General features: G+C 42.4%; 1 protein-coding gene across 4 annotated transcripts; it reads left to right on the forward strand.

Moving 5' to 3' along the window:
* Positions 1 to 430: 430 nt before the first annotated feature.
* LOC141544493 (zinc finger protein 583-like) lies at positions 431 to 11,605 on the forward strand. 4 transcript variants are annotated; one of them, XM_074270744.1, is made up of 6 exons: positions 431 to 717; positions 1,232 to 1,406; positions 5,732 to 5,858; positions 7,290 to 7,385; positions 8,111 to 8,306; positions 10,880 to 11,605. In XM_074270744.1, exons 2-6 carry the CDS (start codon positions 1,350 to 1,352, stop codon positions 10,956 to 10,958), a joined length of 555 nt encoding a protein of 184 aa, XP_074126845.1. In that variant the 5' UTR covers positions 431 to 717; positions 1,232 to 1,349; the 3' UTR covers positions 10,959 to 11,605. The 4 variants fall into 4 exon arrangements, with proteins under 4 accessions (XP_074126845.1, XP_074126842.1, XP_074126843.1 ...); XM_074270741.1 differs by having other exon boundaries at positions 446 to 717; positions 8,111 to 11,605; XM_074270742.1 differs by having other exon boundaries at positions 446 to 636; positions 8,111 to 11,605.
* Positions 11,606 to 20,201: the final 8,596 nt, after the last annotated feature.

A 20,201-nucleotide genomic window follows, 5' to 3' on the forward strand; every position in this document is an offset into this window, starting at 1 on the left:
CCCCCCGCTCGGGAATCCCGGCCAGGCCCTGCTGAGACTAAAGGGGCGCCAGGGCAGAGCTGCCACTCCAACTTTTCCTCATTCAGGGGACAGTCTATCAGATAATGTATATTATTACCGACATTTTACATATAATTATTCTTTAAAACACCCGTCGGTCCCCAGCACGAGGGGACTGAGGGGTCTCTCTCACTCAGAATGGGACAACGCTCTTCTCGCGCCCCCTTCTGTTAGCAGGTCAGCCTTGCTGCTCAGGAGGAGGGGCCGAGTCTGGGAGGGAAGGAGGAGCTCTCCAGGAGGACCAGCCTGGGAAGTGACGACCCCGGTGCAGCGTGAGCCTGGGGCGGGGTTTGGAGGCCTGGGAGGAGTTTCCGTGCCCGTTGGGAGGGAGGAGGGTGAAGGCGGAGAGGGGCGGGGCAGGGATCACGTGGGAGACGCGGCGCGAAGCCTTAAACCCTGCCCCTGGATGTGATTGGATGAAAGGGTCTCCTGGGGGATGGGCAGGGAGGAGCTTCCGGGACTAGCCAGCCCCTCCCGGACCGGGTTGGAGGAAGCGGGAAGTGTCCGGGCTGCGCTCCGTCTCCCGCGTCCCCTTCAGCTCCGATCCGGAGCGGGCCCCGCGCGCGCAGCTCCCAGGTGGGTCCGAGCCCGCGCCCCCGGGTTTCCCGGCTCCTGTTCTCTGCCCGGGCCGCTGGCTCTCCTCCTCCTGACCACGTGGTGAGCGTCCTGCGGGAGCATCCCTCTCTCCGGAGCGTCCTCTGGATGAGCTCCTCCCCCTCCCGCTCCCCCTCTTCCGGGCTCCCCTCCCCTGCACCGCTCCGGGCCCGCCCTGCCCGGGTCTCCCGCCAGGACTTCCCGCTGTGTCCGCAGGAATCCGGGAGGAGGGCGGACGGCGGTCTCAGGCCCGGCGTCCCGCGTCCCCGCCCCCGCCTCTGGCTTCCAGGTTCGCCGTCCTCCTTCAGAGCCGACCCTCCGTAGGGATCCGTGAGCCCCGGCTTCCTCCCCGCGGGCCCCTCCGTGCGCACCGCGACCCGCGCTCTCTCGGGCGCCCCCGTCCCCGGGCCCGGGCTCCTGGGCTGGCTCCCGATGATCCCAAGCCCCTTGTACCTCTGGGCTTTCTGAGGAGGGCAGGGAGAGGGGGGAGAGGGGGGAGCGGTGTCTGAGGTCAAGGCCCGGGACCAGATGAGGAACCTACAAAATGGAGTCACTTTGGACTCTGCTACCTCCCTAGGGAGCCTGGAGCCAGAGGGAGTGTGCCTGGGGGCCTCGGACGCCTCCCTCCGCTGAGTGCCGGCCCTCCATGACGGGAGCACCAGCAGCACGCACCACCCCTTCCAGGGACACCGAGGATGGAGTGGGAAGCTGGCGGCGCTTTCCCTGTGGATCCCTTCTTTACAAAGGAGGAAGTAAGTGTTATCCTGGGCGAACGGCCCTCCTCTGCTCTGTTTCAGACTGGCCCATGGGCTCCTCGGGAGCGTGAGCTACATCTGCACCATCAGCTCCGGCAGGAGGAAGGCAGCGGGAGTCTGAGCTCTCGGGAACTCCCGGCCATGGCACTGATCAGAATTTTCATACATACAAGTGGGCACGTGCTGTGGCTACACCCGCACCCGCACACGCACCTTTGTATCCCCGTTTCCTTACTGGCTGCTCCCCGGCATTGAGAACACAAGCCAAACAAGCTCCGTTACATGCAACATACCACGAATCTGAGAAATGCAACGGAACGCAGCGACTAAACCCTCCAGAACGCTCCCCGGCCGACCAGTGCTCCACCTTAAGTGGCAGGCAGCGTGTTTCTCCTCCCCGTTCCTCTGGAACCTTGGCCTGGCTTTTTCTCATCTGGGTTCAGGGCAGTAGTTTTCCAGGCCCTTTATGGAATCTCCTCATTCACTCGAATCCCCCAGATCCCGGCCACCTCCAGAAGATCGGAGCATATTCCTTTACATCCTTTGAGTTTGTGGTTTTAGGACTAATCCCTCCCTTAGTCCATCCTCCCTCTAGTTGCCCTCCCTGTTTTCTTCTTCCCCCCTTCACTGGTGAGTAAAATGTATTTCTCTCTTCCTCTCTATGTTGTGTGTATTTTTCCTTCCTCCTCCTTTGCAGAAATGTCTAATTGTGGACCTAAGATTACATTTCCCAGCCCCCCTTTCTCTCCATCACCTGAGCTTATTCCTCTTTCCTGCTTTCTAGTTTCTCCTGAAGATCCTCAAGACTTAACAGAGCCCCTCCCACCTTTACTCCACTTTGATCCCCTTGAATATAATTTGTCCTTTTATTTTGAGTCCCTGGGGTTACCTCATCCTGGATGACTTTTTTGATATTTCTTTTCCCTTGTGCTTCAACTTCTAAGTTTTTCTCCATTTACAATCTTTTCTTTTTGTTTTGTTTTGTTTTTCTTTATCAAAAATACTTGTAAGGAATTTCACTAAAGGTCCTTCCACCCCATTGCATGATATGAAGTTTTGTTTCAGAGATTCTTTTTGGCTCTGAGAGCATGTCCTTTGCTTTCTGGCATGTCCTCTTCCCAGTTCTGAGCTTCTTAACAATGTTGTTGTCAAATTTTGTGTGGTCCTAAAGGGTAGCTCCTTGTACTTGAATCGCACTGGACTTTCTTTCGGGCACCTTGCAGGGTTTTTCTCCCTGACCTGGAAGCTCTGCATTCTGACTGTTATGTTTCTGGGAGTTTTTTTTTTTTTTTTTTTTTTTTTTTTTTTTTTTAAGGCTGGTGTTAAGTGACTTACCCAGGGTCACACAGCTAGGAAGTGTTATGTGTCTGAGACCAGATTTGAGCTGGAATCCTCCTGAATTCAAGGCTGGTGCTCTATCCACTTCGCCACCTAGCTGCCCCCTGTTTCTGGGAGTTCGTTCCAGGCTCTCTTTCAGGAAGGTGATCTGTGTTTTCTTGGAGGAGTTCAATTTTGACACTTAACACTTACTAGCTGTGTCACTTAACCCCAGCTGCCTCATCAAAAACAAATAATAATAAGGCATGTGGGGACTAAAGCTCAATTGCACTCTTGTGTCTCGGCTGCTTTTTAATGGCGTTCTGAGAGTCTGGTGGTAGGCAAGTCTGATCTTGGTCTCTTCTGGCTGACTTGTTTTTCCTTTATTGTCTTCCCTGTTAAGTCTCCTGAATTTGCCACAGTGTTTGTCCCGGCCTCGTGGGTGCCCTTTGGCCCCCACAAATCTGTAGAGAGTTTGATGTGTGGGCAAGGTCCTAGGAACACCCGGATTCTTTCTTCCATTGGGTCATCCCCATGTCTCCTCCTGCTCTTCCTTTTCTAAGAATCTACTTGGGTTTATAGCTAAACAAAGGGGCAGGGCTTGGAGACAGGAGTCCCTCCTCTGCATTTCTGCCTCAGTGTCTCTGATAACAATAGGGCTGCCATGAGGAGGGTGTCTGCTTTTTTGTTCGCCCATTCTGGCCCATGACTTCAGATCAGACTTGAAGGTGGAGCTGGGCTCTGCAGCAGTCCTGGAGGGAAGGTCTGGACTGCTTTTGTTGCTGCTTTCTTGGGGTGCTGACTGTTGTTTTATTACAGCCTCTCCCCCATGGGCAGCAAGGAGGCCTATACCCAAAGTGGTCTGTTCATTCCTCCTGCTCTGAGGTCTGTGGGACCTGGGTGTGAGTAGAGCAGATTACTGCTGGACTCTGTCCCTGCTGGCCTCCTAGTCAGCTGTGCTGGCTCTGGGGCAGAATTGTGGTCCCCCTTTATTCTGAGATTCCCTCCCTAGTTACTCCCTTTCTGGCTGGGCTGGAGTGAAGACCCTTCCTAGCATCCCAAGCCTGACACAAGACCCTGCTTCTGCTGACCCTAACTTCCTGGCTTCCTGCCCCAGGGCCTCCCTCCCCAGGACAGATTCCCTTGACCCTGCTTATGTGACAGACCCTCGATCAAGGGTGACAAAACCTCCTGTTGCAGCTTCCTAATGTGGATCTGAGTCTTGCTGTCCTGTTATACAGGCTGCAGGAATACTCCCTGTAAAGTGTCTTCCTCACCAGACTTTTCCCTGAGTTTACAAGCTTCTCTTCTCTCCATTGCCTCCCCTGCCCTGAGCCAAACCAGATGAAGGACTTTGATTTTTCTAAGTTTCCTCATCAAAACCCAATTACTCAGTGGCACTGTCCAGATCTCTTTAGGAGGCTTTGGAGAGGACTTCACTACATTGCTCTCCCTTCTCCCTCTGCCATCCTGGCTTAGCTACCCCAAAAGCGTTGTTCTCATGTTCTTCATTTTACATAGATGAAAAAACGGAGACAGGTGTCCAGGAGTTTGCCCAGGGTCACACAACCATTAAGTGTCTTGAGGCTCCTTGGAAACTAAGGTCTTCCCCAAGATCACCTTCCTTGTAAAATTTGAATGCAAATATTAGTATAATAGTAAAGATTTAAATTATATTAGGGGGTGGGGGCAGCTAGGTGGTGCAATGATGAGAGGACCAGCCCTGAAGTCAGGAGAACAAATCTGGCCCCAGATGCTTAACACTGCCTAGCTGTGTGACCCTGGGCAAGTCACTTAACTCTAATTGCTTCAGAAAATAAAAATTTTAAAAAATTATATTTGGTAGTATTTGTTATTTTATGTTGACACAACCTAGTCATGAGCACTGACGATTCCTCTACCTTTTAAGTTTTCTGGCATTTATTTAAGGTTTGCTTTGCAATTGAATTTATACAACTCTTTTAATTCCTAGATACTGTATGCATATTTTACATATTTGGATGGGATTTCTCTCAGTTATACATGTACTTTGTTACTATTTCCTAGAATTTCCCTTAACTTAGGAGGATTCATTGTGTATCTGCAACTTTCTATACACTTTTAACTATCACATTTAATATTTTAAGTAAACATCAGCTTGCACACACCGTACTTATGTAGGTCACAGACATAGAAATTATAAAAAATAAAATACATAAAAAGGATTCATATACTCCTGTAAGTTCTTTACCTTATCTTTCTCTTTCACACACTGGCCAATCAGAAGGCTGTTCTCAGATCTCTCCGTCCTTCCCAATATCTCGTCAATCTGTTGGCTTTTTAACTCAAATAAATAAATTCAATTAAAAATGCGGGCTGTTTTGCCCATGACAACTTCATATCCAGAGGGACCTCAGGCTTTCAATATAACAGCAGGTAATTCTACTTGATTCCTCTGGAAATTTGTCTCCTACCACATAATGCTATCCAGAGCCTCATCAATATATCTTCAGAATCCTCATTTTTCATTAGATAAGACTTTATTCCAGCTTCTCAGAAAAAACAAAAACAAAAAAACTTTTCTTTAATTCTGTTCTCTTTTAAATGATCACATAAATCTTTTTTCTCCCAGAGTATGCTGTACTTGGCAGCTTCTCACAAACTCTTCACAGAATTTTCTTTACAATATATCACTAGAATCAGTTCTGCTGAGGAAGAAATTTCCCATCACCCTCTAGTTCTCTCCAGGTCCATCTACCTCCCAGATAAAACACAAACTTTCTTCCTGATTCCACATAAAACATTTCTCAGCTTTTTTCCAACTGATCCTATAAAATGCTTTTCTCAAAATGCAATGAGACTCTTATTGACCACGGTTCCAGGAGCTGACTCTGACCCTCCAAAATGGTGTGACCTTTGAGCAAATAAATCCTTTCTCTGTGCTTCAATTTCCAATTGAAGGGTGTTGGATTCTTGAATTCTGAAGGAACTTCCAGCTCTACATCTCATGATTTTTGTTGGTTTAGGAGTTGGTGACATTCAGGGATGTGGCTGTGGACTTTACCCAGGAGGAGTGGGGCCTCTTGGATGATCCTCAGAAGGAGTTGTACAAGGAGGTCATGTTGGAGAATGCCTGGAACCTGCTCTCCCTGGGTAACTCTGAAGATGCAATCAAAGGGAATATCCTTGGGTCCAGGGTCTAGTGAGGGGAAAGGGGGTTCTCAGAATGGGAAAACTACTGGTCTCCTGTGTCTAAGACACAGGATCCTCCTGTAGTTTGCATTGTATGATAGGAAACAGAGGGTGTCCTTTGTTGCTCCTGAAGTATCTCCTACGAATTTTAGGCAGGTTCAAGTCAGAGATCAAATCAGTGTAGAAGCATCTCAGACATGGAACTAATCTCAGAGGTTATATTATCTAACATCTGCTTGGACACAAATTTACTACCAAATCTCTGAAAATTGCTCTAACAGGTTTTCCTTACAAACCATTCTTCTTTAGCATAGTTTGAGTATTTGGAATATCTTTTTTAAGAGCATCTATTTATATCCCAAAATCCTAGTTGTTCCAAGAAAGGAAGTTTGTCCTTGATCTGCCTTCCCATTGCCTTCAAATTCCATCATGAATAGTGGGAAAGGGATGGAAGGGAATAAGCATTTCTTTTTAACTCCTATCGCCAAGTGTTGTGCCATCTGCTTTATTTACAATATATTCCCAACAATATTATATAAGAACAACTTCCAGGAAATGAACAATTTTGACTATTCTTAAGTTCCAAAATTGTAGACAAATAAGGAAATACAGATTCTATTTGCATCCAGATGGGGACAGGCAAAGTCAAGGAAAAAAAATCTATTGACAATTTGATTGTCTGTTTGAAAGAAATAGCAAGTCATACATTATAGATTTGTAGTTTCATGTTCATCTTTTTTATTATACTATGTTACAGAATTGCTTGTTTGTAAATGAAAGATAAAGCAGAATCTGTCCATTTATGTCATATTAACCTTTCAAGTTAGGTATACTGTTATCCCCATTTAAGAGATGAGGAAACTAAGGCAAACAGATTTAATTTACTTACACAAGAGTATACAGTTAGTAACTGTCTCAGGCTTAATTTAGACTCAGGTACACTATGTCTATCTCCACTGTATTACCAGCTCCCTTAAATTTTTAGATAATTTCTAGATAATGAATAAAGGAAACTATAGGATTTGTCTGCCCTTCTGTGAAGAAGATGTGGCAAGACTAAGGGCGCTGTTGATCAGGTTCAAGGCTTCTCAGGCCCTATAACTCTTTTTACCCAGGTTAAAAGTTTCTGCCAGAATGGAGCCTAAAAGAGAGGAAGGGGTATGATAGGGAAGCATTTGGTTCTTTCTCAGAACAAGTGGTACAAGAGCAGAATGGGGCACATCCTATTGGGAGTTCCTTCCTTCACAGCACTAATGGATGAGTATAGACTGATATACGTGAACCTAAAGGGGCAAATCTCAAAATTGAGGCAGCTCTGGATCTTCACCCATTCCCTCAGGAAAACTGACAAATTTCTCTTCATCTTCTTCCCTAACTGGTTTCCTTCTCCAGGGCTTCTAGTTCCCAATGAATATGTGATCTCTTATTTTAAGCAAAGAAAATCACAATGGATGCTGGACCAGAAAGGCCTGAGGAGCTGCTCTCCAGGTGAGTGGGTGCCACCAGGAGTATGAAAGTTGTGGTGACTGAGGCTTCATGGGGTTACCCTGAAGTCAATGCTGTGTTTTAGAGAGAAAGGGAATGATACTTTTTAAAAAGAAATAAGTAATGGCTATCTTAAAAAAAAAAAAAGGAATGGATCAGAACTAAATCACTTATGCCTTAGATAAAAGAAGAAAAAAAAACAAAAAACTATGAAAAGCAAGAGTGTTAATATTGTGAGTGTGATCTCAGATAATGTAGAAAAAATAAATACATAAAATTAAAAGTGATCACCAGAACATACAGACAATGAAAGGGAAAGGGGAAAATTGAGAGTGGAGATAATTTATCAAATGTTGTAATGAGAACATACCCATCCACAGAATGTGAATTCCAGTCTCAGCTGCTGGGATTTGGTTCAACTCACTCAACCATTCTGAGATGTTGGCCTGAGTTGGGCATACAGTTAGAATGAAGGTACTTTCTGTATTGTCACAGGCTTACTGTAAGAATCTAATGTATTTAAGCACAAAGCTCATTAGAAATTAAATCATCCTTGGGATGTGAACTAATATAAATTTTAAGTGACTGATTATGGACATTTACTGGCTATTTTGGGAAATAGAAAATTACTAAGTTTCTATTCTAGTGATGGAGGGAAGAGGAAATGACTAGAGATGTGTGGGAGTATCTCTATTTGTTTTATTGTTGTCTTCCTTTTTTTTTTCCAGAAAGAGAAATCAGATTTGAAATGAAGGAAACAATTCCAGAGCTAAGTCTTCCTGTAGCTGAAAGTCACAAGCCAAGATTCATCAGTGATGGTCGTGGTCACTTCTCTTGGAAAGATGTATGTCATACACTTGAGAAAATCCACAGTGGAGAGAAATCTTATGAGTATAATCAAAGTGGAAAAGTTTTCACAGAAAGGTGGGCTCTTCCTGGACATAAGAGAATCCACATTACAGGGAAACCTATTCAATGTAACCAATCTGGAAATATTTTCAAATATAAAAATAGTTTTCCTCTTCATCATAAAATCCATACAGCAGAGAAACCTTATGGATGTAACCAGTGTGGAAAGGTTTTTAGGCGTAAAGGATACCTTACTGTACATCAGAGAATCCACACTGGAGAGAAACCTTTTGAATGTAACCAATGTGGAAAGGCTTTTACAGAAAGTGGAGCTCTTAATAGACATCAGTTAATCCATACAGCAGAGAAGCCTTATAAATGTAACCAATGCGGAAAGATTTTTAGTCGTAAAGAATATCTTACTGTACATCAGAGAATCCACACTGGAAAGAAATCTTATGAATGTAACCAATGTGGAAAAGCTTTTATACATAAAGTATCTGTTACTGCACATCAGAGGTTCCACATTGGAGAGAAACCTTATGAATGTAACCAATGTGGAAAGGCTTTTAAACATCAGGTATCTCTTACTGTACATCAGAGAATTCACACTAGAGAGAAACCTTATAAATGTAACCAATGCGGAAAGGCTTTTACAGAAAGTGGAGCTCTTAATAGACATCAGAGAATTCATACAGCACAGAAACCTTATAAATGTAACCAATGTGGAAAGGCTTTTATACATAAGGCACCTCTTATTATACATCAGAGAATCCACACTGGAGAGAAACCTTATAAATGTAACCAATGTGAAAAGGCTTTTAGAGACAAGGGAGCTCTTACTGTACATCAGAGAATCCACACTGGAGAGAAACCTTATAAATGTAACCAATGTGGAAAGGCTTTTATACATAAGGCACCTCTTATTATACATCAGAGAATCCACACTGGAGAGAAACCTTATAAATGTAACCAATGTGAAAAGGCTTTTAGAGACAAGAGAGCTCTTACTGTACATCAGAGAATCCACACTGGAGAGAAACCTTATGAATGTAATCAGTGTGGAAAAGCTTTTACAGAAAAGTATGCTCTCATTGTACATCAGAGAATCCACAGTGGAGAGAAACCTTATAAATGTTACCAATGTGGAAAGATTTTTAGTCGTAAAAAATGTCTTACTGTACATCAGAGAATCCACACTGGAGAGAAACCTTATAAATGTAACCAATGTGAAAAGGCTTTTAGAGACAAGAGAGCTCTTACTGTACATCAGAGAATCCACACTGGAGAGAAACCTTATGAATGTAATCAGTGTGGAAAAGCTTTTACAGAAAAGTATGCTCTCATTGTACATCAGAGAATCCACAGTGGAGAGAAACCTTACAAATGTTACCAATGTGGAAAGATTTTTAGTCGTAAAAAATGTCTTACTGTACATCAGAGAATCCACACTGGAGAGAAACCTTATAAATGTAACCAATGTGAAAAGGCTTTTAGAGACAAGAGAGCTCTTACTGTACATCAGAGAATCCACACTGGAGAGAAGCCTCATAAATGTAACCAATGTGGAAAAGCTTTCATAAAAAAGACAAGTCTTACTAGACATCAGAGAATCCACATTGGAGAGAAATCTTATGAATGTAATCAGTGTGGAAAGGCTTTTATACATAAGGCATCTCTTACTGTACATCAAAGAATCCACACTGGAGAGAAACCTTATGAATGTAATCAGTGTGGAAAGGCTTTTATACATAAGGCATCTTTTACTGTACATCAGAGAATCCACACTGGAGAGAAACCTTATAAATGTAACCTATGTGAAAAGGCTTTTAGAGACAAGGGAGCTCTTACTGTACATCAGAGAATCCACACTGGAGAGAAGCCTCATAAATGTAACCAATGTGGAAAAGCTTTCATAAAAAAGATAAGTCTTACTAGACATCAGAGAATCCATATTGGAGAGAAATCTTATGAATGTAATCAGTGTGGAAAGGCTTTTATACATAAGGCATCTCTTACTGTACATCAAAGAATCCACACTGGAGAGAAACCTTATGAATGTAATCAGTGTGGAAAAGCTTTTACAGAAAAGTATGCTCTCATTGTACATCAGAGAATCCACACTGGAGAGAAACCTTATGAATGTAATCAGTGTGGAAAAGCTTTTACAGAAAAGTATACTCTCATTGTACATCAGAGAATCCACACTGGAGAGAAACCATATGAATGTAACCAGTGTGGAAAGGCTTTTAGACAAAAAGAAGCTCTCATTGTACATCAGAGAATCCACACTGGAGAGAAACCATATGAATGTAATCAGTGTGGAAAGGCTTTTATACATAAGACATCTCTTACTGTACATCAGAGAATCCACACTGGAGAGAAACCTTATGAATGTAAGCAATATAGAAAGGGTTTTATGTAAAAAAGAGGATTGGTTCTTGCCAGATCTATGAAGAAAAGTAAAAGCATTAAAATAAGGAGGAAAATTACTTAGAGAATATTGGGACAAGAGGTGCTAGTGCTAATGCCTTCCATACTTAGCCTTCTTTAGCTATATTACATGGAGGGTGAGGAAGGAAAAATAAAAGATGAACAGGGATGGCAGACAGCTTCTTAGCCATATCGGATCCTCCTTTTCCATCCAGTCACTTACTTGCATGGCAGCATGGTATAATGGGAAGATTCCCTACATTTGGACTCAGAAGACTTGAGCTGATATTATAGCACCGATCTTCCTTCAAGTGAAGAAGCATTTATGAGCCTGACACATGCCAGGCCTTGGTATGTAGGAACCAAAAGAGAGTTGCAAAGGGTGTCCCCTGCTCCTGTGGAGATCACAGACTGGTGGCACTGACAACACAAACCACTAGGTGGAAACCCACCTTGGACCCGATAGTGCCTCACTGAATCAATATTGCCTTGCTTTCTCCTTGTAAGAACCCATTTTACAGAGACAGAGAAAGAAACTGAGATAAAAAGAGAACCCTTGGATTGACTATCAAGTTTCCGAGTTGAGATTAAAACTCAGGTCTTCATGTCTTAACGCCTACCAGTCTATCTACTGCAACATCACCTGTAATCTGATTTTGTAACAGAATATTATAAGAAATTTTCCCACATATATGAGGTCAAAAAATAGAAGAAAAATTGGACAAACTCCCACTTAGAGATAGAAATTCATTCTTTTCAACTCTTAACTAATTAAAGCTAATTAATATTAAATAGATTTATGTTTCTATTATTCATGACATCCATTGGATTAAATGACACTTGTACAGAAAGAACAATTGCAAATAATGCTTTGTGTTGTTGGGTTATTATTTTCATTGTTTTTTTTATTAATTTTTTAATAAAGCTTTTCATTTACAAAACATATACATGGGTATTTTTTTTCAACATTGCCCTTCCTAAACCTTTTGTTCCAAAATTTCCACTCCTTCCTCTCATTCCCTCCCCTAGGTGGCAGGTAGTCTAATACATGTTAAATCCAATATGTGTATACATATTTTTATGTTTCTTGCTACACAAGAAAAATCAGATCAAGAAGAAAAAGAAAAACTGAGAAGAAAACAAAATGCAAGCGAATATCAACAGAGAGAATGAGAAAGTTATGTTGTGGTCCACACTCAGTTCCCAGGGTTCTCTTTCTGGGTTTAGAAGACTCTCTTCATCACTGAAAAATTCAAACAGGTTTAAATCATCTCATTGTTGAAGAAAACCACATTCATCAGAATTGATCATTTTCTAGTCTTCTTATTTCTCGTTCTGTTCATTTCACTCAGCATCAGTTGATGTCTCTCCAGAGCTTTCTGAAATCATCCTGTTGGCCATTTCTTACAGAACAATAATGTTCCATAATATTCATATACCACAATTTATTCAGCCATTCCCCAACTGATGGGCAGACACTCAGTTCCCACTTTTGTGCCATTATAAAAAGAGGTGCCACAAACATTTTGGCACATGTGGGTCCCTTATCCTCATTTAAGATCTGTGGGATATAATCCCAGTACAAACATTGTTGGATCAAAGGGTATGCAAGGTTTGAAAATTTTTTGAGGATAGTTTCAAACTGTTCTCCAGAACTGTTGGATCCATTCACAGTTCTGCCAATAATGCATCCATGTCCCAGTCCATGTAGCTGCCCTTATTAGTAACAGTCAAGCTAGGGAAGACGTTAGTATGTCCCTTCTGCCCCTAGATCATTTTAGCCAATATGGTAGGTGTAAAATGGCACTTCAAGGTAACTTTAGTCTACATATGTAATCCATGGCGATCTAGAGACTTTTTTTTTAACATATGACTCTAAATTCTTTTGATTTTTTTTCCTTGAAAAACTGCCCATTCATTTCATTTATCAATTGGGGAAATGACTTGTGTTCTCATAGATTTGACAAAGTTCTGTTTACCAGTTGAATCTCCCTCTTTTCATTATTCCCTGTTTTTCTTTGAAGTCTCCTTTTTGCCCTATCCCTTCTACTTTCTCTTTGCTTCTTACCCTCTTATTCTTTAAGTCAAACCTTTAAATTTACTTTGCTTTTCTTCTCCCTACTTTCCTGATTTTATTCCATATACCCTTGAAAAAGCCCCAATCTCATCCTACCCCTCAGGTGTTTTTTGGGTGTTTTTTTTTTTTTAAACCTTGGTCGAGCAACTGGTGTTAAGTGATATGTTCAGGGTCACACAGGTAGTATGTGTCAAGTGTCTTAGGCTGGATTTGAAGCTGGGTCCTCCTGACTCCAGGGCTGCTGCTCTATCCACTGTACCATCCATCTGTCCCAAGTTCAGAAGACTTCTAGACCTCTCCACATGTGGATGTTGTTTCCTGTTCAGGCCAGATGATATTAACACCAACATTGCCAGCCTTCCACCCTCACCTCCAGCCTTTCTATTAGTTCTTCCTTCCATGTCCCATTTTTGTGAGGTAATTGCTCTTTTTTACCTGCTACTCCCCAGTTTGGTTCTTTAGAATCACCCCACCATGCACAAGGCAGTCACAATCTTTCGAACTACCTTAGTAATGATAACAGTTTGAAAAATACTACCAGTAACAACCAGTAATGATTAATAACATTTGCATATACCATAAGCAAACAATTTAATCTTAAAAAGTCTAATACTTTCCCTGTATCTCTTCTCATACCCCAGCAGGAAGCCAGCTTTCAAACTCCCCTTTTTCAAGCTCTCAAGAGCCTTCTCCATCTCTTTTCACTCTCTGCCATCAGAATGGTTCCATCTGCATATCTGAGACTGGCTTTGTTGATATTTCTCCTGGCAACTTTAATTTCAGCTTTGGAGTCCTAGATCCTGGAATTTCACGTAAAATACTTTGCATACAAGTGAAATAAATAAGGTGACTGTGTGCAACCTTGCAAGGCTCCTTTCCCAATCTTAAATCAATCGGTTGTTCCACATTCAATTCTAGCTGTTGCCTCTTGGCCCTCTTGAGGATTCCTCAGGAGACAAGATGATCTGATTCTCCCATCTGTTTGAGGACTGTTTGTTGTGATCCATACTGTCAAAGGCTTTTGCCTAATCAGTGCACCAGAAGTATCTATCTTTTCCCCTTGAAAACTCCCTTGTTTCTCTTTAATCTATTCTCTAGTTGCTCATGGCCTCTGAATACCCTCTGGCTCTTCTGCTAATTCTCAATTCACACATTGTTGAACCCTAACCTGAAGAATCTTAAGCATAGGTTTACTGGTATGTGATGGTATCTCTGATTTTCTTGGAGAGATCTCTTGACTTTCCCACTGTATTGTTTTCTTCTGTCTCTGGATGTCTGGTTTAAGGAATCCTTATTTCTCCATAATATTCCCTGGATTCTGAGTTCAGTGGGTTATATCTTGGTCTTTTTCCTTTCCCTTTCCTTCTTTCCTCAGCTATTTGTAGAGCCTTATTAGACAGTCATCTTCTTTTCTTGCTCTTCTTTTTTTCCTTTGGAAAGTTTGTTCCAGTTGCTGCTGCTACTGCTCATTTCTTCAGGTACTCTTATCTACTAGATCCATTCCTTGAGTTTATTCATCACTTCCACAAGCATATTCTTAAGTGTGGTCATTGAGGTCACATCTCTATGGTCTCATGATTTTCCCTATTTATAAAACATATTCAGGGAAAAGTTCTGCCAATAGTATCTTTTGAGGATGGGTGCAGTTGTGTGATCCTGTCAACTGCCAGTTAATCAGACTAGTTAGTTCTGCTCAAGGAAGGAGTCCCATTTCAAATCAAGGTTAGGGTCTCCTGAGACTAACCTGGCTCAATGGTAAACTTCCCTATATGCCCTTGCAGATTCTGTTCCATAATTTTCACCCCCAGTAGTGGTCATATTAAAATCATTTCCATGTTAGACATGAACTTCTAAATAAAGATGCCCTGGGATACTGAGAGAGCTTAGTTAGGTATTCAGTGCCAGAAAACCTTTTATCAATGTCTTCCTCAGAGTTCATAAGGTTTTTTGACTTTTTCCTAAAAGAAGGTCCCAAGTCATCTATTAAGTCCCCAAAAGGGATAGGAGAGTTTCCAAGGACTTCTTCACTTTTGCCAATCAGTGAGTTATTATTGTTTCTAAACAAAGCTTCCCCAATTAAAACTCAAGTTGTTAAGCACTGTAAGCCCACTTTGGATTAGCTCAATTCATTGTAGTAAGGATATGATTGCATGATCCTCTAGAGACGATTTTTTCATTAGCAGCACCTCCTACACAAGGGTTTCCTCACACTTCCAGACTAGACAAATGAGAATGTAATAAATGAGATTATGGGTTCGTGATATGAAACAGCTATTTGTTGGGGTTCGGCGCCAACTCCCGAGTGAAACAGGCCTTATGGGGGCAGCTAGGTGGCGAAGTGGATAGAGCACCAGCCCTGAAGTGGGAAGGACCTGAGTTCAAGTCTAGCTGCAGACACTTCCCAGCTATGTGACCCTGGGCAAGTCACTTAACCCCAATTGCCTCATTTTAAAAAAAGAGAGAAAGAAAAGAAAGAAACAGGCCTTATGTGACCAGCATTGCCTGTTCTCCTGGGGAACGAAGAGTGTGAGCAATGAGGGGTGAGAGCCAGGGTGGTGTGAGACTCCCTTTATTACAGACAGCAAGTCCTTTGATCTCCTCAGTGCATGTCTCCAGTTCCTATGTCTTAAGGGAAGCACATCCTAACCTATAGCAGATACTTGATTCTCTACAGGAAACTGCAGGCAGACACAGAGTGAGCATTCCTTTCCTCATAGTGCACATGGTCATTGGAGTCTCCTCCAAGGTGCAGCACGCCAAAAAATCATCTCTAGAGGATCATGCAATCATATCTTTACTACAATGAATTGATCTAATCCAGACCCCCTTCCTCCCAACGCCATCTTGTTCACCCTTACCAGGCTACGCTCAGCTGACCTGAGCCGTGCCCTGTGCGATGTCCGAGGCTGGCGGGGGGTTGGCAAGTCCGCTTATAGTTATTGATACTCAAATGACAGTGTTGGGAGAGCACTGTTATGTAATAAGAAATGATAATTTCAATAAGAAATGATATTGTCAGAAAAATTTGGAAAAACACAAAGTCAGCAGAACGAGGAAATATTACACTCAGTAACAGCAAGATTGTACAGTGAACTGGGAATGATGAGCTAGTCTGACAGTTCTGAAGGACTCATGGTGAGAAATGCTCTGCACCTCCAGAAAAAGAACTGATAGAATCAGCTGGAATCATCAAATGATGGATGAAGGTAGAAGCATACATTTTACTTTATTTCTCCTACATTTATTTAATCTTCAGCAACTATGTTTTGCATGACTGCAAATGTATAATTTATATTAAATTGCTTGCCTTTTCAAAGGATGGAAAGGACAGGGAGGGAAGGAAATAGAGAATTTGTACTTCAAAGTTTTTAAAAGGTGAATGTCAAAAATTGTTTTTACTGTAACAGAGAGGAAATCAAACACTTGTATATCATACCTATCTTCCAGATTTGTTTGTGAGGATCAAAGGAATTAACCTCTTTAAAGTACTTTGCAAAACTTAAATAGCCTTAGAAATACTAGCTATAAGTGTAGAACCAGAATAGGAGCCATCATTAAGCTAATAAAAAGTAACGGGTTATGGCCTTAGAAGCAGAGAGAGATAGCAAAATAGTACAAAAGAAGGGAACCATAAGGTGGTAGAAAGCCATAAGCAAATTCCGATGGTTGCAGTACTCTACTATGCACCAAACTAGTCAAACTGCTCTCGTTTCAATGAATCATTTCTGGAAACAATAGCAAACTGGAAGCTATAATCTTATACACATATGTCAAATCATTGCCCTCCTTTACAAGTTATCATTGAATTACCAGCAGGGGAAGGTCCTTTGTAAATGGAAAAGAAACCGAGTTTGCCTTTGGAAAGCTCCTTCCTCTTCTTGCAGAGCTCTTAGGTTATGTTCCTTTTTAGCAGACTAGCTCTCAGACTGTTGTTACTGTAGGTAGGGAAATGAGAAAGAACTCGGAAATTTATTTCTAGGGAAATGATAGTTTAAAGGCTCCTGACACATTTTCACCTAGGAAATCTGTATTATTTTAATAAAAAACTTGATGGCTGAAGGGGCTTAAAGGCTAGAATCCATTGCTGATAAGGGAAATTCAGGCACTTGTGAAGACTGATCAAGACAGAAATAGTTTTCCACTTTGAAGAATAATCTTATTGAGACTGAATTTTAAAAAAAGTAATTTATCTAGCAAAAATGGATCCCAGGAAATCCAAAAGAGTGTAGGGTGGGGTTCTAGGTTTGCAAGTTTGCTTGTACCTCTGAGACATTTAGAGAAAGAGCAAAAATTCAGTCACTTTAAGATTATAGATATTCAGCTACAAAAATACAGGAAATTATGAATTTATTTCCAAAATATGTTCTGTTTATCCTTTTGAGCCCATCCAGGTCTGTAAACACCATCCTTGTCCTAAGCATTCACTTGGTGCCCAGCACAGTGCTACAGACTAGGTTATCTGTGGTATGCTCGTAAATGGCTCTCCAAATTGGGAAAAAAAAAAAAAAATGTGTGTGTGTGTTTGTGGTTTGCCAATTTTCAAGATGCAACTGGCACTTCCCAGGTGTTTTCCGTAGTCCTGGAAATGTACTGACCTACTCTACTGGATGATAAATTGTAAACATGGAGAACAGCACCAAAAATGTTTCCCTGAAATCTCAAGTGCATCCTTACAACCCTGAGGGCATCTTGTAGTTGAAAGCAGGTTTATCACTGGAATTAAGTATGGAATGGAGCTCCAGAGCATGGGCTCCATTCCAAGATTAGGCCCTTTGCCTCTAGTCACAAAAGTGGAAATCTCCAAATGCAAAGCTCTTTACTGAATCCTATTGTCTCTAATACTGTGTAAAGGCATAGAAGAGTAGCAGATAGCCCAGTAGTCCTAGAGTCAGAATAGCCTGGAATGAAATCCTGCCCCTTCTATTTCTTCAGTAGTGGCACTTAATTCCTCAGTGTGGAAGTTGATGGCTCTCATCCTCAGTTTCCTAACTATAAGCTGGGAATAACCTGTAATAACCACCTCACCGGGAATGAGATAACAACTACTATTACTTAAATTGCATGGAAAACTCCCCTTCTATAAGAAATGACAAGGGGGCAGCTAGGTGGCACAGTGGATAGAGCACCAGCCCTGAAGTCAGGAGGACCTGAGTTCCAATCTGGCCTCAGACACTTAACACTTCCTAGCTCTGTGACCCTGGGCAAGTCACTTAATCCCAATTGCCTCAACAACAAAATAAAACAAAAACAAAAAGAACTAAAAAATAAGAAATGACAAGGGGAAAGGCTTCAGAAATACCTGGGGAGACTTACACGTGGCCAGAAGCAGAATATGGTATACAAAAGCAGCAATCCTGCAGCATAATCAATTGGGAGACAGAAAGACTTATTCTAATCAATGCAATGATCCAAGTCAGCTAATGTCCATCTTCTGCAAGAAGTCTGATCAGGAACTCTCAGAATCAGAGGTTAGATCACTTCAAGTATCTAATCCAGGATAACAGTGACCGAATAATAATCCCATCGACATTATATGCTTAGCATCTCTGTTCTGATTAAAAAATCTCTAGGCAGGGGATCCGAGGATTTCTCCAAGTTCCACCTTAGCATGTCTCTAATCTTTAGAAAGAGTTTCCCAGACTGGCCCTTAAGTTTCTGTGTGGTGATGAATGAGTCACCTGATGTTGTGGACATAGTTCCTTCATCATTAGAATGAGAAGAGAGGAGGTGACATGGAAGGGTAAGAGTTGTCACTGAACCACTTGGCCAAAGCAATGGCTTCTCTCCCCAAGGTCAAGACTCCCTCAGCTGACTCCTACTGGGAATTGAGGACTTCTAATTGCTAGAACCTGAGCTACTTGAAGCCCTCCAGAGCTGCCTTCAATTCTCCTCAAGCTCCGGCATCAGGTTTTTTAATCTATCATTTCTTCTTCCAAATTCTCATACATTACAGGAGAGACTCCAAATATTAATGGAATCATGTTTCCTGCACATATTCACAACTTCCCAAGTGTTTCCTATTCAATCAATAGTCCTTTAAACAACATACCTCAGTTCCAAAATGTTTATATGATTTCTTTTCTTTGGAAGTTTTATTCCAAGTTAAAGAGTTACTTACAATTGAACTGAAAGATGGATCGTACTGGCCTGCTAGCAAGCTTCCCCACGAGCATGCATCAGTTTAGTACCTCAACACTGTGCTCCTATACATTCATTTATCTAGTTTTTAATAAATGAAAGCTCTTTCCCTGCCTACTCAAAGTGTGAAACTGCTCCCAAACAAGTGAGGTATCATCTTATATCATTCACAAAGACATTTGATTCCAGAAATGATTTCTGCCCTTTTCACTCCCAGATTGCAGAGTATCTTCCACTCTGAATGAGTTTCTAAACATCACATGAAAGCACCTGAGTTAGACCTCTGGTCTGTATGCAGACCTGACAGACAAACTGAAAGGTGAAATAACTAAGCATCATCCCCCACACTGCGCCCACCCAAGGCTCCTTATTGTTCATGCTTTAGGACAAAGAAGTTACAGCTTCGAGAACTCATTTTTAAATGAATTCATCATGAAAACCACTAAGCTCCTGGAAGGGTCAGCTCAAGAACCACCTACATCAAGACCTTTCTGGATTTTCCCTGGGTGTCAGAGGCCCTCTCTCCCTGTCACCACAGACTCCAGAAAGTTTCCAGACATCAGTAGCTCAGTACAAGAAAACACGGGAGCCACAGCCAGAAAATAAAGTAAGCCAGCTTTACTGAGTCTTGCTCTGGCCTTCTAGAAAGTCAATGAGAGACTGTATTCCTTACACAGCACGAACCGCCCTGACTGATTCTTCCCACGCTCTGTGTGCGCTCACCTGGGGAGGAGTCGAAGCCCCCGAGAAGGCTGTAAGCTCGCCGTCCCTCTCGGCCCTTCAGTTCCTACAAGGACAGCACCCACAAGCAGGGAAGCCTTGGGCAGTGAGGTCGAGGTGGGTTGGACCTGCCCATGTTCAGTGACTCCTCCTCTCTCCAAAGTCTCTTAGGGGCAACACCTGGGGCTTCCTGAAAGATAATCACCACCCTTCCCTGCCCCCCCTGTAAATGGCTGTATCAGCCACTTAGGGAACTTGGGGAGGCTGGCCTCCACTCCTCCACCTTTGCCACTGCAGCAGCTGCGCACTCACCCCAGCCCTGCCCACAGAGAGCCAGATTTGAGACTAAGCATGATGCCCTTCCTCTTTCTTTTTAGATTTTTAATTGGAAAAAATCTCTCTTTGACTCCAATACTTACGCTGCCCACTCCCAGCGCCTATACTGAGACCACAAGAAATGGAGAAGATGCTGACTGTACCTGAGATGATTTGTTAGAGATACTCCCAAGTGTCCACATCTTAAAGGAGCAGGGAAGGGCAATGGTCAGGGAACAAGTGATCTACCCACTGGTTTGGTCCTAGTTTCCCTGAGAAGCAAGAGA

Source organism: Sminthopsis crassicaudata, chromosome 5 (genome assembly GCF_048593235.1).
Source record: "Sminthopsis crassicaudata isolate SCR6 chromosome 5, ASM4859323v1, whole genome shotgun sequence".
NCBI classification, from domain to species: Eukaryota; Metazoa; Chordata; class Mammalia; order Dasyuromorphia; family Dasyuridae; genus Sminthopsis; species Sminthopsis crassicaudata.